At 41.2% G+C, this 25,598-nt stretch overlaps 1 protein-coding gene and 1 long non-coding RNA gene across 3 annotated transcripts; one reads left to right on the top strand and one right to left on the bottom strand.

Annotated features, from left to right (window-relative positions):
* Positions 1-328: 328 nt before the first annotated feature.
* LOC146699018 (uncharacterized) lies at positions 329-17,877 on the top strand. The gene is made up of 6 exons (XR_014922743.1): positions 329-412; positions 3,855-3,932; positions 4,203-4,311; positions 13,151-13,350; positions 14,253-14,358; positions 17,369-17,877. It is a non-coding gene; the product is annotated as an uncharacterized LOC146699018 (long non-coding RNA).
* Positions 620-24,402, bottom strand: ago1 (argonaute RISC component 1). Of its 2 annotated transcripts, XM_085471934.1 has the most exons (19): positions 23,919-24,402; positions 18,455-18,641; positions 14,236-14,356; positions 13,144-13,325; positions 12,430-12,566; positions 11,960-12,094; positions 10,845-10,932; positions 10,001-10,148; positions 9,063-9,182; positions 8,828-8,950; positions 8,022-8,155; positions 7,594-7,778; positions 7,246-7,405; positions 6,903-6,993; positions 4,598-4,792; positions 4,375-4,509; positions 4,179-4,280; positions 3,832-4,031; positions 620-3,335 (listed from the first exon to the last, which is right to left on the bottom strand). In XM_085471934.1, the coding sequence occupies exons 1-19, from the start codon at positions 23,941-23,943 to the stop codon at positions 3,227-3,229; spliced, it is 2,577 nt and encodes an 858-aa protein (XP_085328060.1). In that variant the 5' UTR covers positions 23,944-24,402; the 3' UTR covers positions 620-3,226. The 2 variants fall into 2 exon arrangements, with proteins under 2 accessions (XP_085328060.1, XP_085328059.1); XM_085471933.1 differs by lacking the exon at positions 23,919-24,402 and having other exon boundaries at positions 18,455-23,721.
* Positions 24,403-25,598: the final 1,196 nt, after the last annotated feature.

Here is a 25,598-nt window from a genome sequence, read left to right as displayed (position 1 = left end):
TATCTGATCATTAAAAGAGACGTCATAAATTCGTATCTACAGCAAAGCTAATGTCGGGAAAGCAACCCTAATTAGCTAGCTGACTAGCTAGGCTGTCGGAGAGTTGGAATTCTGTCAGACGACGGCTACTTTTCCTGCGTTAAAAACAGCTGCTGATACGGGCCCTTCTCCCGAGGGCCGTACACCCACGACGTCGTCCTCCGTAGTATGCGTTCAGCTGCCAAAAGTAAAGCTGTCAACAGCGCGATGTATGCGCCGATAAGTGTCACGATCTCCAGTCTGGTTGACAGATCAACTCTGCAAGGCTTCGGCAAGCCAGCTAAATATGGTGAAGTTGCCTTTCTGACACCGACAGGAAGAGGTGGGCCCGTGTCACCAGACGTCAGACCGCCAGCTCCGCCCTCACCCAAAGGTAACCCCACCTTTTGAATGAATTACAGTTTGAGACTTAGGAGGTGCATTTTTTTCTTCATCCACCCATGCATTAATATCTAAGAATCATTAGTTAAGGTGGATTTCAGGATGCTATGAGAGTAAGCCTTGATAAATCCCATGACTTACTTTTCAGACAAAGCTGTATTAAACGCACACTAAAATCAAACAAAAAACGCAACAAGAGTAATAAAAAACAATTTTATTTTCTTTAAAAAATAACCCTCCCCAACAGAGTTCCCATACTATCACATACAGAGCCAAAATAATATGCTTCCACGTCCTTTCATTCAAATCTATTGGGAAGTGCTATGACAAGGACTGTTCTTGATCAGTGGCTTCAATATTGCTTAGTCAGACCGTGAGGCTGCATGGAGGGGGAACGGACTCTCCCGTGTCCACATGATACATTTCCAGGGTGACTGCCATTTCGTCTCCCCCCTTTGCAAGGTGCTTTGTGGCTTCAGTGAGTGAAGAACTGCATCTGGTTTCAGTGGTGTTGGGGAAATGCCCCCAGGTTGATATTTTTCCTTTCTTTCTTTCTTTCTTTCTTTTTTTTTTTAAAACGCAGAATGAGGGGCAGAAGACTGGCCCCGACTGTGAAAAGCCCCTCAACTGCTGGGCCAAAATACATAACAGGTTAATATTATATATTCATATATACAAATCACCGTGGACACAATGAAGGATCAGTAAAACGGTGTACAAAGGCATTTTGATTATGCAAGTTCATAAACATGATTTAAAAATCAAACTCATCTGATCTCTTATCTTTTGATCCCTTTCGACTCAAAAGGGGGTCTGACCATCAGACAAGATTTGAGGCGCTTAAAGGGCAACTGAGGTGGAATTTTGGGACCGTCTCCACAGTGCCCTCTTGAGGATACACTCTGACACTAGTCACAATATTCATAATAATAATGACAAAGGAAAAAAGCAGTCTTTATAACCATTACACAATCGAGGCAAAACGACTGACAGGCAGTGGTGAGCGCGAGGCTCCTACCTCTAAGAAAACCAAAGTAAGGTGGCTCAGAATATCCAGTCATAAAAAATAATTACATGCATTTTTCTTCCATAAATCCAGAAAGTGACTAGATGTAAAGGCAGGGCATGTTAAATAGTCGTGATAGAGGCCCACCCTGTCAAATGTAGCAATCCCCTAACTGTGCTGCCCACGCACACAGAGCACCAATAGGGATTGGCTAACACAACATAGGGGATTGGGGCAGGGGATGCTGCAGGTGTGTTATGCGACGAGTGAGAACAGACGGCAAGGATAAAAGGTGATGGCGGAAAGGTTGATGAGTTTGGCTTAACGTGGGAATGGGGGGAACAAGTGCATTTGATCAGCTATGTCTCTGCATGCTGAGAAGGAGACTGAGAGCGCAGGCATGTGTGTGCTTCTGTTGTAAATGCCTGCAGAGGGGAAGAGCTCTGTGTAAAAGCGGGACAGGCGCAGGATAGGTTGGTACAGTTAGGCAAAGAAAAGCACGGGTGGATGCGTGGAGCGCGCCGCTTGGCGCCATTTCCACTGATACACGTTGGAATGTGCAGACGGATCGGAGCAAGGTCAGTTGCTGAAGGCGACTTCAGCTTTGCAGCACTTAAGTGATCATAGACTATATTTGCCTGCTTTTAACTCTACAGAATAGTGTTGACCTTGCCTATTGCCTTTGTTCTGAAAGCTACGAAAGTGTGGGTGTGAAACGTTCAAATGTAGAGTGTAAAGTCTCGCCAAAGGCTAGTTTCACCATTTTGAAGTAAAATAAAATAAAAGTAAAGTTTAAAAAGTGCCTCGTAAATTCTAAAAGAGCGATGTATAGAGAAATAAAAGATTATCTTCCTGTTTGAGTGCCCCCTTTCCATAGGGTGGCATCACTTTTGGCTGGTTAACAATGCTGGTTTAGGTGCATGGGGTGCAAGTATATTAGATACACACTATGCAAATGGTCCCTCTACTGTTACGCTAAACTTGCCTCTAAAGGCGAAATCTCTAAGGGACTGGCCAACCAGGACAGAGTGTGTGGCAGGACTCCTGTCCTGGATCTACAATATGCTACACCTGCTCTTTCTTTGTCTGCTATAATATAAAGACCAGAGGGCTAGCCTCGCATGTACTAACAAACTCTTTATGTGCAGGACTGGTGGCACCTACATGCTAACACTAAGTGCTAATGTACCATACCCCGGACTCCTCAAGGCTGTTTAAAAAAAACAGTTTTCAAAAACATTAAAAAACATGAATGTAGTTCATGATAACATTAAAATGATACATGTAAGTGTGCGTGCCCAGTACCACCTCTAATGAGGATCCCATCTAACAAGGGGCTTGCAATACTGGCATCCGGCATTTGGATGGGTAGAGGCAGCATCGTGGTGGCAGTTAAAAAAGTTTTTAGGATTTCTTTTCTCCTTTTTATCGCCTAGTTTTCTATTTTTCTCCCATCCGTATTGCATACTTACATACATAGGAGTGTGAAGGTAGCATACAATACAATTACATAATACCCATGATTTAAAAATTCAACTTAAAAAGATCAATAGTCCCGGTAAAGTAAAAATAACAGTAATATTCATAACCTTTTGAGTGCATGAGGCTGCAGAGTCTACCTGTGTTTTACAGGAGAGGGGATTTGTGTTTCTTGGATTTGAGTGACTGATTGCTGTGAAGTATGTGTAGTGGGCAATTGTAGGGAGTAAGGGATGGGGATGAGGTGGTGCCGGTGGGCCGTTTGCCCACTCAGGTAGAAATGAGGTGGGAGGGAACGATGGCGGCGATGGTTGGTGACGCTCAGGCGAAGTACATGGTCCTCAGAGTGTCATGATGAATCTGAACAGCCTTAGCCAACGCCTGGGGATCCCGACCGTTACTCTGACCGGACACATGGCTGCCCTCTCCACTGCAGAGAGACAAGAGGGTGATGAGAGAGCGAGCAAAGATGAGTTACACATTTCATGTCTTGATAAGAATAAAATTGGCAGCAGCAGCAGACCAACAGCCCCACTTGCTGCTGGTCGAAGGAGTTGTCAGTGACAAACTGTAGACAGTATAAAAGATGTATGTAAAAACTGTGATGTCAATCACTGGTTAGCGAAGTCCTGTTATCTTGGTGTTTTGAAACTGAGCATGACTAGGGAGGGATGGACTTGACTGTGAATGACTTGTGATTGACAAATCATTAGCCAGTGCACACACCCTGGATAATCGTTAATTCTGCCTCTAAGAATGGCCATAATTTACAAAATTAACTTCAGTTTGACCTGAAACTACCAACTGTGAAAGTCAAGAAAGTGCTTACTGAGGCCACAGAGGGAGCAAGCTTACCAACCCCCCAACAAACATCAACCAACCAAGAATAAAGACATGCGTAGTCTATCTTTCGTAGCCACACTGACCTGTCATGTTCTTTGTCTACCAGATGGTAGCGGGCACGGAAGGCCACGAGACGAGCATAGTAGGCTGGGGCAGGGATGGAGACTGAGCGGGTACAGCGCACGTAAGTGTGGCACAACTGGTAGGTTAGAATCTGCAACTCATCAGCTGTGAAGCGATTGTCGTCCCATAAGACGTAATAATGAGACGGCCGGCTGGTACCCTGAGGACCGAGGAGAAAAGGGCAATTAAAATAACAATAATTTTTTTGTGTAAAATAACTGCAAGGTTAAAAGAAGTCAAACAGATTTGTTCTTATTATATTATAATAGAGATTTCTATGGAACAATAAAATATCTATTATAAATACCTGTATTCCTGCATGACTACACAGGTAGAAGTCAAACTCGAAGGGATGAGTGATGCTGGTGTCCACTGTAGTCCCTGCAGGAATGTTCCCACTCTTCCCAATCTGTCCAAAGATAACACAAGGAAAAAAACAGGTAAGCAAGTATGAAAACTTAGTCGGAAACAGAAAAACTGAAGGGAAAACAAAGAAAGTTTACCCTTTCAGATTTATCAGCACAGAAGAGGCGTGTGTGGTGACGTTTCTGCACCACGATGTAGGTGATACCAGGCTGATAGTCCTTTTCCAACTTTATGCACGCATCTCTGATGGCCAGCAGCTCGTAGTGGAGAATCTGTGTGTAACAGTTAGCACTCAGATTAAAACATGTTAAAATGGATTTTGGTGGCATTGTGTCATTAAGATCGCAACGTCCCACCTACCTGAGGCAACTGTCCCTCAGGAACACCGTCTCTGTAGAAAATGATCCTGGTGGGCTTGAAGCGGGTCGACTTGTAGAACTGAATCAGCAGTTCGCGCACCATGTAAGATAAATCTTCAATGATTTCCTGCCTGGGTCTCTGGACGCGCACTGTGGCACAGTATCTGCTGGGATGGGCATCCATACTGCCTACCACCTATTAGAGGGAGCAGGAAACATTGAAAAAGGAATTTAACATGATACTGTGTGGATCACTGATTTCACTCTTAATATGACTTGCAACAAACGAGCATTAGGTTATTGAGCCCCTTGACTAAAGTCATCTCTCAAATAAATACACCTTTTGTCACTGAACATTCTTCATGACTTTTTACTTTATGAAAATCTGTGCAGTAGTTGAAGTATTGATTCACAGACATGAGTCATTTTTTGTCGTGTGCATATTTGAGCATTAGCATCCCCTAAAGGCTGCAGCTGGGAAGTGTGCGAGGCTCAACGTCAACCTTTTATTTTCCTTCCCTCAAATCCTTACACGATACCACAATGACCATTTCTCACCAGTTTTCTTCTCAGCTCGTACTGTTAACGCAGACCTGCTTTCCTCTCCTGTCCTCGTGACTCAATTATTCGTCATAATTGCTAGGCAACAACACAGCCAACCATAGGCGAGCTGAGGTCAAGGGCGGACGAGAGCTGACGTCATTTCCTTTTGAATGTGAGTCAGTGATGAGCCATTTGTTTCCCTTTATACCTCACTAATTCCTCTCGCACTCCTCCTTTTTTCTCTTCACTCGGCCTCGTGTGCTGTGCGTCAAAGTCCAAACAAAGCGTCATATCGGCGCTATGTGCTTTTGATGAAATGGGCTGTGCATACAGGTGGAGTTTGAAGCAAACGGTACTATGAGAGAACCATTGAATGAAACCCTGCATCACCATAGCCCTATCAAACAGCCAAAACATAACTGAATAAGCCTGTTTGTGTCACAGCCATCTCAAAGTGTTCATCTGTTAAAGATCAAAAACAGCAGTCGGCTGAAATCCAGAAAATAAAAAATGAAATTTGAGAACAGAGCATGTGCACGCTTATTTCATTACACCACTTTATAGCACTCACATCGCTCATTATAGAAAAATAGGGTTACTTTAAACACCTAGTTTTGTTACCTAAGCATTGCACCTATGGCAGCTGATGCACCATCTGGACTTCCTTTTTTAACATTGCAAATCCCCGCTGACTGAGTTACACTTCTGACACATCGAGCAAACATGAGAAAAAGTACCTCGAAGCCCGCTGCTGTTGCATATTGTTTCAATAAAAACTTTTTTTCAACCCACAAACCGTGAGAACATGTGCCTGAAAAGACTTGACTTTACTAAAGCCACAAAACAAACCTCAGAAGGGCTCCTCAAATTAAATTACAATATAGTGAAATGTTATTACAGATTTTCTTTTGTCCAATGATGTAAAAACTAGTTAGCTTTAAGCTCTTCTATTCTGAACCTACTACCTAATGTTGAGGTATTCTTCTCTTACCAGCATTAATGAGCACAGTGGCCATCGAGTCCCACTGTCACCAAGCAACCACAAACGTGCGTTTTTTTTTTCCCTGTGGCATCTCGGGGTCATTTGCATTATTTACATGCCCTTGCTATTTTTGATTTGCCTAAAAAAAAGGAGTGTCGAAGCCAACAAAGCAGCTGGATTGCCATCACATCCCAGAGAAACATTTTTACATTTTTTTATGACTTTTAGCTACTAGAGTACTTAGCAACTACTGTACAGTCAATATATATGGTACAAGGTAACCAGTGGCTTTAAGAATAATAAAGACCAAGTATAAATCCATTTGTTATCTAAAGGTCTTTGTCCTTAAATGCAGGTATATAGTGTTAATTAATGCCAATTAATTCTGTGTATGACTTTGACTTGTTGCTACATCTACACCAAATGACAACCAATGCTATAGTTTAAACCTAGAACATTTCTTATCGGCTTAATTAGAAAGTCTATTTTTTCTCCAAACAAAAACTAGTGCTTCATTATACTTATTCACATTTTTAAATAACTCAAATGTCTTTTCATCAAGTAAGCAACTTTAGCCAGTAACAATGAAAAAGGCTGTTCACAAGTTACCAGAGCCAAAAGCACACCAGTATTGCCCACCCATGGGTTTAACCTGCACGCCTAGATTTGAAAAGTGGCCAGGCTTTGTGACACACCGTGGTTGCACATTCCCTTCCTTTTCCTGAGATTGTATTTAAAATCATCTAGTGTCGTTTATGAAGGCGTAATCTCCGAGACTTACAGCAGTAATGGAGGGCTTCTTGCCATCTCCAGCCGGGGGGTGTGTGACATCTGCTCCCAGGAAGATAACCGGCTGCTGAAACACTGCTGACCTGAGACAGCAAATGGAGGAGGTGATGCAAATTACACACACTCATAAAGGCAGTGAAGGGCTGCTGTTGGTGAGTCATATTACTGAAACGTATTCAAACGATCACCATGTCATCCAGCAGGATTTTGATAGAAAACTCAAGTCTACTACCACTGTCAGCGCTTTACACCTATGTGTCAGCATCACTCATCACCTAACTCAAGATACTATAAATATGTGCAACTAATTAAAAACGGGTCAAACAGAAGCTCACCGTTGGTGAGGCACCAGGATATTGTTGATCCCTCCCAGCTTCACATTGATTTTGAGGCAGAGGTTGGACAGAGTCTGCGGCGACGTCTTCACCACATTCTTAACCTGGACACATTGCGTGGCCATGCCGAGGAGGGTGTCACCCACACGCTTTACCTCCGCTAAAGGAAAAAGTTTGGAAATTACTCACACGACAAAACAAAAACAAAACATGATTCTAGTTTATTGGGAGCTTTTTAATACTCCCATTTGACCAAATGCTTCAGGAGTTTTTTGACTACTTTGAGCAACAGTATTTCATTTGTTTTGAGAAAATTATGGCAAACCACATGTATCAAATACAAGTTACCATAGACAGGAGTTTTTCCTGGCAGGATGACGATGATGAGCTGAAGTCCAGAGTATGTGTTTTTCAGGTGTCTGAACATGGGCTCCACGCTGTCCGCTCCCTGGGCATATTTACAGAAGCATGGCTGGCCCTGAATTGGCATCCCAGCATCCTTTGAGATTTTACGAAGCTGGTCTGTGAAGTTCCTGAAATGAACAAACAGATGAGCGTATAAAGCATCTCCGAGATAACGTTTTTAACTTATTATTTTCTGTCTTTGGGATATTACATATAGGAGGAATAAACAACATAAGAGAAGGATTGTTTTTCTTCTGTGCAAAAGCTCATTTAAAAATAACTAACCTTATGAAAGAAACAGCCATGAGCAGAAATTATTTAATCCCCCTCCCCTTCGACAAAATCATCTGCTTGTGCTCATTAGTACTTACTTGAGCACCTCTTCTCTGCACTGTTTCTGGGGGGCAAAGCAGGCAATAGCCCACACTTTGATCTCAATGCCATTATAAAACTGCTTCCCTCTCATGTCCCACACTCCCTGGTTGGGTGTAGCTATGGCACGGTTCTGTAAAAAAGAAAGGACCGGGAGAGACAGTTTAAGCCAAATCAGGTCACATTTATAGCAAAAGTACAGAGAGATGACAAATTAAAGCAAAAACAGAGTTTCCAAGGTCAAGAGCTTAGTGTGTCTACTAACAAACTAACAGTCAGTTACAGAAATTCACTCATTTTCCTCAGTCTGTGATCGACATGTCAAAACGAGTCTCTTCCTGTGTGAGCGCCACTTGAAGCATGACTGGAGATAAAGGATACTATTCTTCCAAAAGTGGAAAGCCCTGTCTCAGAAATTCTCAAAATCCTGCATCGGTATTCAGTTGGGAAATGGGATATGATCCACATAGACTAATAAACATCAAATAATTCAATCACTCCTTGTGCTCTACCCATCTACCCTATAATCATCAAAGAGATCACTCTAATCTGCGCCTCTTTATAGGATAAAAGCGATCACTCTTTGTATTGATTTGCAGTAAACCCTTCATCCAAACCATATAAGCAAATCACACAGAGATCACAAAAGAGCCACCACATGCCCTCACCAAAGGAGTCAAGCTTTCAAACTTGTCTTTTAATCTGTCAACACTCTGCTCTGTGTGAAACACACACAACTAAATGGCTGCATTCTTGACAACATAAAAGTCGATATGTTCAGGTTGACGAATGAACCGTGCCTTACCCGTCCTCCGTACTGCAGAATAGGGGCTGGCAATACTCTGCCCATCACCTCGGCCATGTCATCCTTCACCTTGATCCCAAACTCCTGAATGTACGGGTCCAGGTTGAAGTTGGCATTCTTCATCTGTAGAGAGTAAAGGACTTGTATTATATCTCACCGTCTCCACCTTGTACTATAAATCAGTCATTTCAAAATGATGCACGGCCTCCATCAAACACTTCCCTCTGCAACTCACCAGTCTGCTGATCTCTTCTTGCCTGTCCGGTGCGGAGCGAGCTGTGGCTTTAATCATAGTTGAGGTCTGATTATCTGTCAGTTTCTTGATGCATCGTTGACCGGCTACAATATTACACACCTGGAATGAATACATTCAGTCATTAATGTGTAAACATTGGCTGTCCCAATGAAAGAAGGTTTTTAGTCTGTGTGCATGGTTGTGTTATCTTTTAATACCCTCTATGTCGATATATATATCGATACACCTCAGACGGCCAAGCTATTTAAGGGCCTAAAATGATAGGCCATTTAACGTAATGTGAAAGCTTTACATTTTATACAGTAACACTTTTTTATGTCTCCAGTTGCGTTTATGATCCATCTACTGTTTTCTTTATCGAAGACAGATACCATTGTTATACAAAAAGGAGCTCGTGTCCATTAATGACCCATGACCTGTTTGCCTTGCTACTCTGGGCATTAAGTAAATGCCTCAAGGCCTCTGCAGCAGTAAATCTTACTACTTCAGCAGAACTAGCCGTGGTCTATTGCCAAATGTGACATTTTATTGATTAGAAGTGCAAAATTACAATAAAATCAAGCCCACATTAATAGTAAAAAACACACATCTATTTCAAGACTCAAAGATGATCCCACTCAGTCACTTGAAGGTTAAATGAAGGTATGTCGGCAGATTTTTGAGTACATAAACATAACATGTATTCTGATATTGATGTATTTGCCAATATTCTTTACATATGTACACGTGGGCAGTTTGTTGGGATTCTATTAAAAACCCCAATAAAAAAGTTTTGGAGGAATACCAGTTATTAATACACACAAATACAGACAGAGACATGATGAGCTAGTGTTGATAAACCGATATTCTGGTCATCCTCTACTTTAAATGGTAAACTTTTGGCATCATAGTTGAAACATCACTGAACACTTCCTCACCTCCAGAGGCAGGTAGGTGTGTTTCTGCTCCTGCCCCACCTGTAGACAGGGTAGGTGGGGGTATTTGAGCTGCAAGTTGTACTTCTGCTTGAAGTACTGAGCCACTGTACATTCTACTGTCTGCCCGCTTTCAAGCTGAAGGGGAAACCTGGTACAGAAAAAATGAGAACATGAGCATCATGTCAGTGTCATCACCCGATCGCTCTTCATTTGCAGGTTTTGTCTGTTTCTGTCTGTTATTTCTGACCAAACCTGAAAAGGTGCACTCACTGTCAAAAGCAGTAAGAGATTTCCCATTTAAGCTACTTGATTACGTTCATAATAAACAGAGGAAAGAATAGCAGGTTTTTCTTATTCTAAAGAAAAACACTCCTCTTTCAAACATGATTAAAAATCATTATTTCAGCATTAAAAAAATGTTTCAACGAAATACTAGAAATACATGTTTATGCATAAGGAGGGACTTTTTTACCATTATCATAGAGCATTTCTACAATAGGAACTTTACAGATGAACAAGAACCTTCTGTAAACCTGGAAGGAACATTTACCTACATTTAAGCTAAAGAACTAAGATTAATTTAGCTCCTCTAGAACCGTTTTAATTGCTTTCCAAACAAGCAAGGACAAATTTTGGTGATTGGTCCAACATGTGATTGCTGCATTTGTACAACTTCAGCAAAATTAAGCAAAAGTACTTTCTTCCAGTGACATCAATATAAGGATGAATACCTAATATTTTCTAATGTATTACTCTAATAGGATAAAATAAAATAGCAAGACGCTGTCAAGTTGGGAAATAAATTTGTGTATTTTTTATGCCAAAAACAAAAGCAAAGTCTTACGTTTGGTGGCTGGCAGGACGTCTGGTAACATTGCATACACGATACTTTCTTTTCATTTGGCCACAATGGGTCACCTCCACCTTCAGGCCTGCCGACAGTAAGCGGGGCAACACAAATATTAAATAAAAGTGTCGGAAAGGAAGAGCTTAATGTGTGACCTGCTGTGATGAATTGCTTGGAGATGGTGGCACTGCCAACAAAGATAGGAGGCCGAGCCGAAGGTGGCAGATGTTAAGATTTTATCTGGGAGTGACCAGGAATGATAGAATTACAAATGAGTACATCAGAAGGACAGCTCATGTTAAGCAGTTTGATGAAAAAAGGCTGAGAGGAAAGACTGAGATGGCTTGGACATGTGCAGAAGAGGGATGGATTTACTGAGACAAGAGTGTTGAAGATGGAGCTGCAGGGAAGGAGGACATTCAGAGGGTTGGTGAGATGGAGGTTGGAAGAAGAAGAGGAAGACAACCAAGATACACAGAAGAGCATCTTTGAATGTCAAAGCATGAAGCAGATGGCCTGTAATGGGCTGATATAGTAGATGGGCCTGGTTTCTTGTTCTTAGCTACTCCTGTCAGTTAAGAACAGGAAAACGAGGCGACAGTTCATACAGGGTCACCAACATTGGACAGACAATAGAAGACTGCAAAAACATTGCCTCGTCTAATGAGCTTTAACAACATTGTCAGCAACATTTAGATAGATGTCAAATTCTGATTTGACATAAACAACATGTAAACATGGATCTATCCTGCCTTTATCAACGATTCAGGCTGGTGTAATGGTGTGGGGAATATTTTAGCACAATTTGGTCCTTTAGTACTAAATTGTGCTAAATTTAGTCTCCTTGAACATTTTACTGACCATGTCCATCTCTGTATGACCACAGTGTACCCATCTGCTTGTGTGTATTCAGCAAGTCTATACTTCAAATGCATAGAAGTATCAAAGTACTTTCTAGAGTGTGAATGTGTGTGTGAATGGGTGGGTGACTGGATGTGTAAAGCGCTTTGGGGTCTTTAGGGACTAGTAAAAGCGCTATTCAAATACAGGCCATTTACCATTTACTTTCATTATTTCTTCGGAAGGTACTTCCACACTTTTCAGTAGCCCACCTTTAATTTCCTTGGTGAAGCGGACCCTTTGTGAGTCAGTGAGGGTTTTGGGTTGCTCATCAATGTTGCGAATGTCCAAAACCTCACACATGAACTCAATTACAGGCTGGGCTTTGTAGAAAGCCGTGGCAGACACTAGAGGGAGACAGAGAGCAGAAATAAGTCAGAAGAAAGTACCAAAAAACAGGTTCTTATTAAAATCTGTAACTTTCAGAAGACTGCCACTTTTTCTTCACAGCTAAATGAGTGTTACAAACAGCCATAGAAACAAAAGCAGCAGTGTAAATTTATAACTTAACTTTTGTAAGATACTCATGGCTCATCTTTTCTCACAGAACAAGCTTTTCTTTTCAAAATACCCCCCCACCCCCCCACCCTCCATGTTTCTGCCTAGTCACACAATGTCGGTAAAACCCACTGAGATCACTGGCTGACTACACACTCTGGTGAGCCTGTGTTCAGTGACTCACCATCAATGTTAAGCATCATCTTCCACATGGCGGGACGCACTGATTGGTGGAAGCCAAACCAAACTTCCCTTCCCCCACCAAGTGGGTGGTAGTATCCTTCAGGTGGGGAGAAAAATGATCGGCCCACTGGTGTGTACCTAATCAGAAGGGGTGAAGAGGTGGAAATCAATGTTCTGATTCAGGGCACGACCGCAGCATGAGTTCATGTCTAGTGATGTGGATGTTTCAGAACAGGTCACCTCAAGAAAAGCAGAAAACTTGCAACACCCAAACAAGAGGTTTAAGGAAAAAGGCTATTTTTCTTTGGATACTATATCTCTGATCTAATATCTGTGGCTTCATGACTTCCTTTTGAGCACTTTCAGGTTAAGTCTTCAAGCCAGTTATCATGATTACTTTGCTTAGCATTGTTCAGTGGACACTTTCACACAGGTGTCAACTAACACATGTCTTTTATTTAGTAATTCTGATGCCTGGAGCGATGATGATCTGATGCTTGTGGAGGGAAGGACTCAGTAAGCACCGCTAAGCTGTAAAGTTAGAATATCACAAAAAAATAATGTGAAAAAAACCCCTGTAATTTTACTAAATGTTTCCAGGATGCACAAAACTCTTAGAAATAGCTGATTATCTGTGTGAACAGACTGTTTGACAGACTGTAAATACTGGTGTGTGTTGTTATGAACCTATAAGAGAAACTTTGATATACTCGACCTCATAGAGGCCAGGTGACGCATGGCCACATCCAGGGCTTGAACTGAGTCAAGGGGGACCTGCAGTCGGCCACTGACTAGAGTCTCCTGCAGCAGGCGCCATGACACCTTGGCCAGCCAACGGATGGACACCTTGAAGATTCGATCCTTTCCCTCGCCAGGAATCGTCACCTCAAAATCTACCTGAGAGAGAGAGAGAGAGCAAAAGGTAAAGAACAAATGAAATAAAGACACACCTGTAGCAACAAAATGAAATCCTCAAGCTCTGCAGTAAACTGTAGCCCTTTTCAGGTACTGCAGAATATATTATTGGAAGCTGACATTTCACTAACCCTGCGCTTGTATGGTTTACATTTCTTTGCATAGTTTTTGCATGTCTCCATACCTGTAGGTGTGACTGTATGTTGTATGTTGTATGTAAGTTTACTTTCTAGGCAATAGCTGGAGACACAATTCCTCACACCTGTATGGAAAGTATAAAAATATACAAAGCAGTTTGGTAGCTGGGCTGTCTGTATCCAGAAGTGCAAAATCCTAAATTTCTCTAAATAACACATTACAGTGTTAAAAAGTGAGTGAAAAAAAATGCTGGACTATGTTTGGGGAAGGAGCAGTGACTTCCTGTCTTATTACCACAGACGAGATCCAGAGATGCTTTTGGAAAGATGTTTTTCTAATTGCCCGTCAGGGGCAGTCAGGTGATCTGACCCTATTCTTTACACATCAGATATCTTCTAATTCATTTACTTAAGGCAACCAAGCACATTTCCTAATCAAATAGATCCTTTAAGTATAGAAAATAACATGACTAATTACAACAAATACACACATATTAAATGCTTTGCTGTTTTATAGAAACTTTTAACCTCTCAGGTAATCAAGCCAGGGTCATGCCCACGGACAGATGAGGAGGAATCGAACCACTAACCCTGCTATTAGTGGACAACCTATCCTGCTTTACCACGGCATCTTTTTACCGTCATTCAAATATTTGCTTTCCTGTTAAAAAACTCAATATATCACAGCTGAACAGGGCTTAGGAGAGACTTCACTGAGTGACTGTGTAACACAAAAAAACACTCCAAACATTTACCTTCTCACTCCCAATAGGAAGTGCTAGCACTGTGTAGATGTTCTTCTTGCCATCGTACACCGGCTTCCTGTCACCAAAGAGCTGGGGCTTGAAGTGCTGCACCATGTACTCCACCACCTCTCTGTAAGCAGCAACACATGCAAACATGACATGAGATTAATGTGCAATAAAGCCAGAGCAAATCCCCCTCTGCCAGTTAAACCTCTTCCCTCATCAGGATGCTGCTTTTGTCACGAGGAGGTGCAGTTATTGAGATATTGATATAGAGTAGGCAGGATACAGCTGGTGAGTTCAATATCTGGTGGTCACAGGGGGAGAAGCAAGGACAAAGAGCATGGGTGCAGGTGGTGGTGGGGGGGCTATCTTTGAATGCATGGTGCCTTGACCTTCACTCAAGTGTGGGGGATGAGGAGGTCTTTCTAAAAGGAAAGGTCGAAGGGCTTGACCCTTGCATGCCTTCTTGGACCCTTTGTGTTTGAGCTCCATTTCCTTCTGATTCTAAAAGATCCTCTCTTAATATCAGAGGAGATGGTACTAGAACACTCAGTGCTCAGGGATCCTCATTTAGAGTTTGGATTTTCTGAGGATCTACCACTAATAAAAAAAAATACCAATTTGCTTCATTTATTTCTGTTTATGGCCATGACCTTGTTAAATTGAAGGACAACAAAGCTCAAGGGCTCTCTTTCCGGGTTCCGCAGACGGCCTGTGCTGAGGATTTTAACAAAATTTCATTTGTGTAATCAAACATTTTATGAGGGTACTATTATGTTTTAGCAGACAGAAGTAAAAACTATCAATGTATTTTAGGTTTGAGATCACCAAAGTTCCTATTAGGAGACATACAAAATTAATTCATATGTATGAGACTGTACTTAGGTGAACCTTTGATGCTTTTTCTTATTTTTCTGTCATATGTATTGTTAGTGTAGTGGCTGATCATATTAATCGTGGCTAAAGTTTCAAATAATACATTTGGTGTATGTAATTATGAGTCAAAAGCAAAGATTTGAGGCTGCTCTAAATATTCAATTCAGTGGGGGTTTTTTCTAGTCTGGGCACCGTGTGACATCAGTGAGAGGGGATATCTTAATATGGTCATGTCCGGCACACAGCTGTGGCTGTGATCAAAGAAGCCCCACCCACCTGCTGCAAGGGGCCTGCCAATCAAAAGAAAGGTGGCTTAAAGGGATGGAGGCCTTAAAAGGAGAGTTGCAAAAATATTTTTTTCTCAGTCAGATAGATGGAGGCTTATTATGAGGAAAACATGGTGACTCAGTGGTTAGTGTTACCCTGCAGAGGCGTTTAGCTTCACAACCCAGGAAAGACTCCTGCATGTGGAGTGTTTCCAGTCTGACAACATAAGTAAGTCACCGCTAAATAGTGAACTTCATAAACTGAGTTAGTACCAAATAACTCAAACCTTTACCAAAATCATTTTCTTTTATTTTGTAGTTGCTGGGATCTGTGCAGTGGCTCGCTGAGACCCATGGGTAACACCTGGGTTGATTGCTCACCTGTGTACGTTTATCGCCCTGACAAGTCAACCACCCTTCCTTATCCGGGTCATTAATTTTTTTTGGTCAACTTAGAAGGCTACATATTTAACTATTTGTTCTTATGTATATTTATTTTTTGTGTAGGTCATATCTCCTCTCTTTGAGGAACAAGGTAAAGACCTAGCAGAAGACGGCTGCAGAGTTTATAGAGAATCACAATTCTCTTAGGAGCCAAAAATTGGATTGGACAGGGGTTTTTTTCCCCCATCATATACCTGCTGACTGGTAATGCTAGAGGTGCCAGTTTTCATATAAATGTTGATGATTCATCTGACTATAAAAAGTGGAAGAACAGCTCTATCTGATTGGAGATGGGAACAATTGGTTTATCCCTGTAGCTTCTGCTTATCTGCCAGTCCTCCCATGATTTCTTGAAACTACTACAAAGCTTTATTGTTGCTGTGAAAGGTGCTAGTTACATGTACAAATGGGCATTTTCAAGCTCTCTGTACCTTGCATTTCTGTAATGCAGACTTGCATGCACAACCCAGGAAGTCTAGTAATCCATGTATTCATCATTGGTAGGAGAAAGTGAAAGTCCTTTTTATGAAGCTTCTAGCACTGAACTTTACTCCCTTTTCCTGTCTTTATGTTGCTGAAATGCTTCACTCAAACTTCTCCTAATTCTATCATTCATTTTAAATGCTAACAGTGATCATAAAGCACTATACTAACTAGACAAGATGAAAGGCACGAGTGTAGAGATGACTTGGTGAAGTCTGCCACACAACCATTCTAGTTCAAAGTTCAACACACCTCTGAAAACAACAACAACAACAATGCTGTCACAGTTTAACACAGAAAACCTTTTATAGAGTGGGTGTGTGATGGCTGCATGTGAAGCCACATGAATTCACGCACCAGTACTTGGACAACATATTTTACATGTGATATGCATTGAAATACAAACAGATAAATGATGACACAATCTTTGATTTTGCATAACTTCTGTTTATTTAGACTTTGTTGAAGCTATGTTGATTTCCCCTTTGGGGTTATGGTAGGAAAGGCACCTGGTGTTAAATCAAACATACCTGTGACTTCAGCACTCCTAAATACAGGAAGTGCAACCTGGAACGTGCAATGTCCCAACGTCCCTGTTCTCTAAGCTGGTATAATCAGTCAGCATACAAGTTTCCCTTTGTCAAGTCAGTGCAGTTGGGCTTTGCTTTTATTTAGTTGGTTTGATGTTATGTTTGTTACTTTCTGATCACAAGTAGCTTAGTACTCCACAGGTGACCTCTTTAGAGGCTGATGTAACAATGGAGTGAATTTGTTTTTCAGTCTAGAAATTGTTGGCATTTACAGCCATATATTTGATTGAGGCTTTAAACCAGCCCCTGATGTATGACTCCACATATAAGACAACTGTGGAAAGTGAAGGTCAATCCCATCTTGTTGACAGCCAGCACAAAGTCAGACAGATGACACCATCTGAAGATGGTATAAAAAGCAGAGATCGCTATGCAACGTGAACCCCCCCCCCCAAAAAAAACAGGCCTTTGTGAAAAGAATGAAGTCACCTGGATCAAACATAATGAAACATATGTATACTGTGACATTTTTCTTTGCAGAGACAAGACAGACCGTTCACAGGAAGCAGCTCTTTGCTGAGCCATGGAAAGTTTGCAAGGTAGAAAGAGCACACTTCTCTCCTCAACTTTGAAATATATATATTTTTTATGTACACTTTATTTCTTGGATTAAAGTAATGAATGTGACAAATCACATTAGTTTTGTTATAACTAAAAACAGGGCCAGTAAAAACATGGACAGGGACTACAGGTTTCATGAAAAATACTAAAGCATACAAATACTTTGTAAGTAAACTAAGTTACTCCAATTTAAATAGGTGTTATACAGGTGATATTCTTCCAATGTTTGCATCAATCATTTGGCTTTAAGCTGCATCAGGAGGCACAACATTCAGCTCAAGCAAGTTGGTTTCAGTTTTGATTCAACCATCTGTCCAGTCACCAGCAGGTAAAGAAGGTAAAGCTACTGCAGGAAGGAAAATTGTCTTCTGCCTAATATAAAACTGAAACCCATCCAGGGAAGATGGTAAATTATATATTTTACTCAGTTTTACACAGATGCATTACTTTTTGTGCTCTTCATGTTCCTCAGAGTTGTAGTTAAAATGACTTACATAGCAGCACAACCTCCTGTTAATGTATGTGCTGTCAGTTATATAAATATCTGACACATGCAAACAGGTACAATTTTTTTTAACTTGATATCTATTTATATGCACCACAACTCCATACTGATTTTTCTCACATAAGGTGATGTTAAAATTAAAAGAGCGTTGCTTTGGCAACACTTTATTATTTTTTCAATACAAGAACCCCAAATTAATCATCGTAAATAGATGTTGCAAAGAAATACATTTTTCATGCTTCAAGTAGCTGTTATCGCTGCCTCTTCAAAGACAACACACACATTACTGGTTGGTGGCTGTTGGGCTTTCATTATCCAATTACCACACAGGAGGCAATTCAGCTACTTGATGACTTCTTCAATGCAAACCCACTGTTACAAATTAGTAACTTTGTTATTTGCTTATAACAAATGAGAACTGACAAGTGCTGATCTTTTCCATTAATGTGAGACATCAAAGAAAAGAAATGCAGAGAAATATTGTGACTGAAATATGTTACCTGTTGACTCGTCGTGGGCACTTGTCAGGCTTAATGTCCACCTCATAGTGATAGACATCCATCTTTGGGATCTCCACTTCGAAGTAGTTGGCCAGCAGCCTGATGGGCTTGCCCACGGTACCCATGCCTGGCCGGCGAGGGGCATGGAACACCTGCTGCAGGGGTGGGGGGAAGACCCCCATGGGCACTGGACAGATACAACATAGGCAGCCACAGACAAAGACAGGTAACAGGGAAAAATGTGGTTCAGAGCAAAAAGGGTTTGAAGTTGGAAAAGTGCACAAATACAAAGCAACACACAGGAAAAAACCAAAGGTAAAGCAAAGAATCAACGGTTGTGAGGGGGTGGCAAAGGAAGCAGTGGTGAACAGCAGAGGACAGGGCAAGGAGGGCATGAGCCAGGAAGGAAGCGTAGGCAGGGGAAAGGAGAACACCACAAGAGTCACTCGCAGGGACAGGAAGGCCGGTAGAGGGAAGATAGTTAAAAAAAATAAACAAGGAAGATATTAAAAGGCAGATTGTGCATTTGGGGGCAGCAAAGAAAGAGACACAGAAGTATGTACAGCAAGGTGTGATCGAACATTAACAACAGTAAGAGCAGCCACATGAGGTCATATATGGGGTGTGGGTGGGGGGGTTAAGAGAAAAGGGAATAGGGAGAAAGGGAGAAAAACATGAATAAATTAGTAAATATTTCCTTAAGTAAAAGAAAATATGATTAATTTTAATTTAATTTTGCTGTTCACCAGTTATCACAAAATCACGTTGTCTGATCACATGGTTACCATGCAAATTATGAACTATGATAATCAATTAGATGGATCAGAGTCATCCAGCTTCTTTATGTTTAAGATTTTTTTTTAGCTGAATTCTGTATTGTAAAAATCTGTATTTTGGGGGTTTGGGTTCGTCTAATTTTTTCAGAAGCATCCCTGTGAACTAGGGCTGCCACGATTTGTCGACTAGTCACGATTACGTCGACTATCAAAATCGTCGACGACTGATTTAATAGTCGACGCGTCGTTTGAAGCTTTGTAAGATCCCAAAAGACGCAGGAATAAGTAGCAGGATTTAAGAGTGTAATAACGGACTGGAACAGAAGATGGCAGCACCATGTACAAGGATGCCAGCTGCCGTTAAACCCCGAAGAAGAAGAAGAAGCAGCTGTGTCCCAGAATTCATAGCGCGGCCCAGCTCAGTTTCCAACAATGGCGGCAGCTAGTTAGTTTTAATACTCTTATTATTCTTTCTGGGTCACAAAATAAACGTTTAACATATTTTCAGGCGAGAATGTAGCTGTGTAAACCTCAAATATCAGCTCAGTTTATCAGGACACCACATATTTTCAAAAGCGCTCCGACGTTTTCGGAGACGTCTGTTACCCACTAGCTCGATAGCTAGCCGGGGGCTAGGTCACTAGCGCGGTGAGAACACCGGACTCCCGGCAAATTGTTTTCAAACCCACCGCCGTCTTTCGCTACTCAGGTTAAATATATATGAGTCACTTAGATAAATTAAAAATGTTGTTGTTTGGCTTTTTTTTTTTAGTATTTTATTTGTTCCTGAGTAAATCGGTTTGTCTGAGATTAAAGTTATAGTTTTTACACAGCTGAATAAACGTCAAGCAGACAGCTGATTATCAGAAGTGTGAGATGCTGGAGAATTTACTCCGGTGTCCTGTTATATTTTAGATAGCAAGGAGTTTATTAAACTTCACCGAAACAATCTGCAAATTTCATTAAAATTTAATAAACTATCATCTTGTCTTTATTTTTAGTTAGCACCTTAAAAGCTTAAAGCTGTAAGCTAATGATAGTTATAGAAGAGAAGATGCTGCTGGTGCAATAAGCTGTAGTTTTATGTCCAGTGGATGATGATCTGATTAGTCGACTAATCGCATAAATAATCGGTGACTAGTCGACTATCAAAATAATCGTTTGTGGCAGCCCTACTGTGAACACACATTTGATGCTATATGCATATCATTTAATAAAAGTACTAAATTGGGGGAAAAAGAGATTAATTATGTGACTAAAATGATTAGTGTAGCAAGGGGGAAATAAACAGCAGCTATTTTGAGAATCAATGATTTTAGACATTCTGCAAGAAAAAAAAATAGTGAAAAATGTCAATTATTCTTAGCTTCCAGTTTTCTATTTGCATATTTTATCTGCTTCTTCTTCTATAATAAGAGAATAAAAGAAATTTCTATAAGCATGTCTGTCTGTTCTTCACTCACTACATCTACTACACACATAGATCACATTTATTAACATCAGTTACACACTACCCAGGAGGGCACTGCACTTATAGTAAGATTTGAACCAATACACCCAGCATCTTAATGGTCGTGGGTTTTACTTTCAAAATAAAACTACTGCCTGTGTGCAAGAGACACTTCACATGTCCAGTTTCCTTTCGAGTTGGTTAAGTTTAGCTCCAGCTTGTATATTCTAGGCCTGAAGCAGTCTTTTTAACAGTATACATTATGCCCATACTAGTTTCAAAGTTAAAGTCTCATCAAGTCAGGAGGTCTAACATAGAGGGGGTCCTAAACTGGGTGCTTGCTGTGACTCCTGCCTGAGAGGGGCCCACTGCCTTAACCTCTGGGTCCCCAGAGAACAGCCCTCCTTCACCAAAACAAAGACCCCAGCTGCCCTGCGCCTCCATCTCGCAGACACAAATTCACGGGTGTACGACAGAGGGAGCGCCCTTGCTACGATGAACACACTCATACACACAAACACAGGGGGCCCCCCTGTACATTCCCAGCCTCACCATGGAGACACCAAGGCAACACAGTATTGTCATGGATATCAGGGGACCCGTGTATGTGTATGGCTGTTGGAGGAGATGAGAAGAGGCAGGGTGCTGCTGTGGTCATGCTGAAGAGACCTTGGCCTTTGTGGTCCTGAACTGAGCATGTTCCCACATCATGGCAAGGCGTCGGCATCCTCAACTGGAAAAGCTCTGCTTTAAATAGCCACTCCATCACATGTTCACTATTCAGAACATGCTAAACGAATCGGAAGAGTAATGGCCATAAAACACTGTTTTCTCTTCTTAACGGGTATATGACAGATTAAAGTAAAAATCATTGTATCTTAGACCATCAGAACTTTTATACATCACTGGATTGGTTTAACAAGATTAGTGAAGGGATTAGACGTCTTTCATTCAAAATATATTCCCTTTAATGATTGTGGTGGAGCAATGTCTAACACTTCAAACACAGGTCTGACGTAGGTGTTCAATTTGGGGTTCAGTGAGATCTGGTGACTGCAAGTAAAAATCTCAGGATATGATTCACATCAGTTTTACACTAAACTATCCAGTGAGCCCTTGTGCTCTACGGAAGGTAGGTACTGTCATCCTGGAAGAGATCACTGTCGTCAAGACAGTGATTAACAGATTAAGATGATATCTTAGAAGAAATCAATATTGATTTTCAATGTCTCACAAACCATGCCAGCAGCACAACTGTACCACGTAATATCCTCAGTGTAGGGGGTCAAGTATTCTGGTTTTTCCTTTAATCTGTCACCTATCCGTGTGTGTGTGTGTGTGTGTGTTCATATGAATATCAAAGTGTAGAATCACAAGTCCCTAAAACACATCTGACAAGCACTGTAAACACAGACACCAGACATGTGGTGCCCGCACGTACTTTATGTGCAAGAAAGCATGTACGCGTGTGAATGCGTGAGTGTCTATACCATGTTTTGATTGTTGCGCACGCACACACAATGACACACACTTCGCCCTCGTGCCAGTGAAGGCAGATGGTGAGAAGCGGAGCCAGCCCTCTCACATATCCCAACACAATAGCAGTCTTTCCCGGGCGGTAAGACTTAAAGCGGAGCTTTGGCGCTGCATCACAACATGAAGACACTCGCTACTTGAATCCTTTACAATGACGTAATACGCAATAACATCAAGTCACATGGGAATGACTATTTTAAAGTCATACCTGGGATAACACGTTGTTGTTGTGTGTTTCGTTTTGGCTTCCTTTGCGGGACAACAAATAAAACAAATAAAGGATCTCAATGTGAACTTTTTAAACAACTCCACATTAAGTTTGCTGGTAATGGCAAAGATGTGTGGCTGGTGATGCTATACAAATACACACAAAAAAAGTTAAAAAACTAGAGAACAATTAGGCTCCAAAAATACAAGATACTGGCTTATAAGCTAAATTATAAGCCAAGTACACAAATTACAAGAAAGATTCATTTAGGCATCACTTGTGTTGGCCAAATCAGTTGTGTGTCTCCAAGTATTTGGCTGTTGACAGTGAGCCAAATGTAACCAGAAAAATCTTTCAAAATAGAAAACTGAATCATCACACTTGAAACACAAAAGGAGACGTTGAAATAAGGGGCCTCTAGAGAGCCCCCCCGCATCCTAAGAAATTAAAACAGGCCTATTCAACTAATTTCAAGGTTCAGGATCTGAAATGATGACGTGATTTTACCATCAGGGCCTGCTTTGCATAAACACAAGCCTGAAGATATCCAAAGAGGATTCAGGGATCGTTAACGAGTTCATGTCAAAACATTTTGCATCAATTAAAAATACAAGTCTTTATAAAAGCCATGCCTTCAACAAATTTAAGACATTCATGGCATGGTTGCATTATTAATGCCGGGCACTCAAGACGTTCCACAGTAAACAGACTTTAGACCTGGGCATAAAGTCAAGTCCAGTGAGTGCTTTAATTGCAGGTCTCCACACCTCAGTATCAAACAAGAAAACTACCAAATGAAGCCCATCTCTGATCTGACTGGCACTGTCTGCAGATACAGAATCAAACCGCAACACATAAATATAATGCTCTGCATGCTTCTCTCAGTCTAAACGCAGATTATGTCATCTCGAACAGGAAGAGGAGATAAGCCTTTTTCCCTCCTTCTTATTTCACATAGATAAATAATTCAGTTATCGCTGCAGATGGTAGGCCCGAGGTTGTCGTTAATGTGTGCATTTAAGGACACTGTGCTAAACTCTCTCTTGACAACCTTAACTATATTAGCAAACGTAACCTGTCAGTGAAAGGGAGGCTGGTCTGTTCCGTGGGGCGTGCGGGTGCAGCCAGCTGCTGCTGCTGCTTGAAGGCGGGCTTCACCTCGTCCCTCCTCACCAAGATTCCCACGACCTCCCTGCCCCCGCGCATGGCTGAGGATATTGTCAGACTCCAAAAAGGCTCATTTGCAGCTATAAATCTGGACAAATAATAACGCTTTCTATGGAGTGCAGTGCATGCAGACAGCTCCTCTCCATCTCACACCCTCTCTTCTCTAAACGTTCGATGCAACAGAGAGGCTTGACACCAAGCATCCTCGTACATCCCCCCCGATGCTAAGGCCAAGCTACAGTGTCTAGTTTTATCAGCTGCAGTTTGGCCCGCAGTATAGACCCGGATTGGTTGCATTTAAAACCACTTAAGTAAAAATAAACCTACCAGCGCCAGACGGTCCCGGCTCCATCCCATTCACTTAGCCGCGCGGGTACAAGCTAGCTAGTCCGGGGGGTGCTGTGGCCAAACCGCCGGCCCCCTTCAGGCTGGAAGCGTCTCAGACTTCCAGCCCCCTCCTCTCGGCGTGCAGTCTTCTCCTTTCTCGGTGTACCCCCGCCCCCTGCCCCTACCAGACACCCCCCCAGACCCGCAGAGGAGTTAAGGCTAACGCCGATAGCTGCCAGTTGCTCGTCTGCCCGTTGACCCTATAGCCAGTAACGGCGCAGCTGCAGGGCGATGCCGTCCTATTTCAAACCACTCTTCCTCGGCGGCGCAGCGGGATCCTTCCCGGTGCTCTGATTTAGCCGATGGTCCGCAGCGCTGTAATTTCTTGCCGTTCTGTTGTGCTCCTGCTCACCGTTCAAGCAGGACTCTCCAGCGGAACAAAAAAGGCCAGCCCCTCGCCCCCCTCAAAAAATCTGAAACTTCTTCTTTGCCATTGGAAAGTGTGAAGGAAGTGTTGACGAACTTGCTGTCACACCCCAGAGGTCGAAGGTGGAACTACACTGCAGATATGCAAATACAGCCAAATTATGTTTCACGTGTCAGAGACTGTGTGCTCAACGCTGAGGTTTAAAACTAATGATCACTCGTCTTAAAAAATACAGCCAACATATTCTGAGTACATTTTAAAGGTGCTACATCAGGGGTTTGATCAGTTTAATCTCAAAGGGGGAAGATCAGTAAAATTATCTATAATAACAACCTAGAGCATAATAACCTATATATCTGCTGGTGTAAAGAAGTTAAAGAACATTGTGAAACACATTTATTCTAACATTCTTTTATGAAACAGATGATTGAAAGTCAAAGAGTTCTCAACTTCAAGACCTTTCCATCACATGCATCAACCAAAGCAGAAAGTGGACCATTTGGCTTCGTCATGTTCACATTAACAGCTATTGCAGTTGTGCCATTAGCAATCTTGAAATATAACATTTAACCTTAATTGATAAACTTGTCAACCTACATGCTTGATATGTGAACACCAAGTCTTTCACTTGTCTTTTTTCATCCTCTTTTAGAAATTGTCGCAGATCAGTATTGCCAACTATACATTTGTCTTGGTTTATGTTTATTTTAGTAAAGGAAAGGGCTTAATGATTAATTTATTGATCTGTAATTACAAATTTTATTGCTGTTACATATTTGCTTTTTGAGGCATTAATAACCATATTTTAATCTAAGTCTTTAATCCAATATTTATATCTAAGTCTTTAATGCTTTCATGGCTTGCCTTTGTAAAAAAAAAAAAAAAAAAGAAGAAGAAGTAAAAGCACGAGAAAGAATACTTTATTTTTTAATAAATTACCATGGAGTTTTTATTCTTTCAGTCCTACATTGATTATTTTGTACAGGAAAAAAGAACAAATGTGCACATTTCCAATAAACTTTAGGGGCTAGAAATAAAGGAATGAATGAAAGGAATTGAACATTTGAATTCTTACAATACAATATTACAATAAGGGTTGATATATTTATGAGAATATCTAAAGAATTAAATGGGACAATGGATATTTTTTTTATTTTTTTTATTTTTTTTTTTATTTTTTTATTATATTATTTTATTTTTATATATTTTTATATATATTATATTATAAAATATAATGGAAAACTGTTTAAAAA

Source organism: Copadichromis virginalis, linkage group LG11 (genome assembly GCF_057382275.1).
Source record: "Copadichromis virginalis isolate Kocher_CV1m ecotype Utaka linkage group LG11, C_Virginalis_male_GT1.1, whole genome shotgun sequence".
Lineage (NCBI taxonomy): Eukaryota > Metazoa > Chordata > Actinopteri > Cichliformes > Cichlidae > Copadichromis > Copadichromis virginalis.
The sequence above is the reverse complement of the archived record's forward strand: the minus strand, read 5'-3'. Positions and strand labels throughout refer to the sequence as shown.

Coding starts and splice junctions, on each gene's coding strand:
- ago1 (XM_085471933.1), bottom strand. CDS start 18,849: ATGCCCTCCTTGCCCTGTCCTCTGCTGTTCACCACTGCTTCCTTTGCC. Junction 9,183..10,000: donor ACACCTACCTGCCTCTGGAG/GTGAGGAAGTGT, acceptor TATTCATTCCAG/GTGTGTAATATTGTAGCCGG. Junction 7,779..8,021: donor TGCAGAGAAGAGGTGCTCAA/GTAAGTACTAAT, acceptor TGTTCATTTCAG/GAACTTCACAGACCAGCTTC.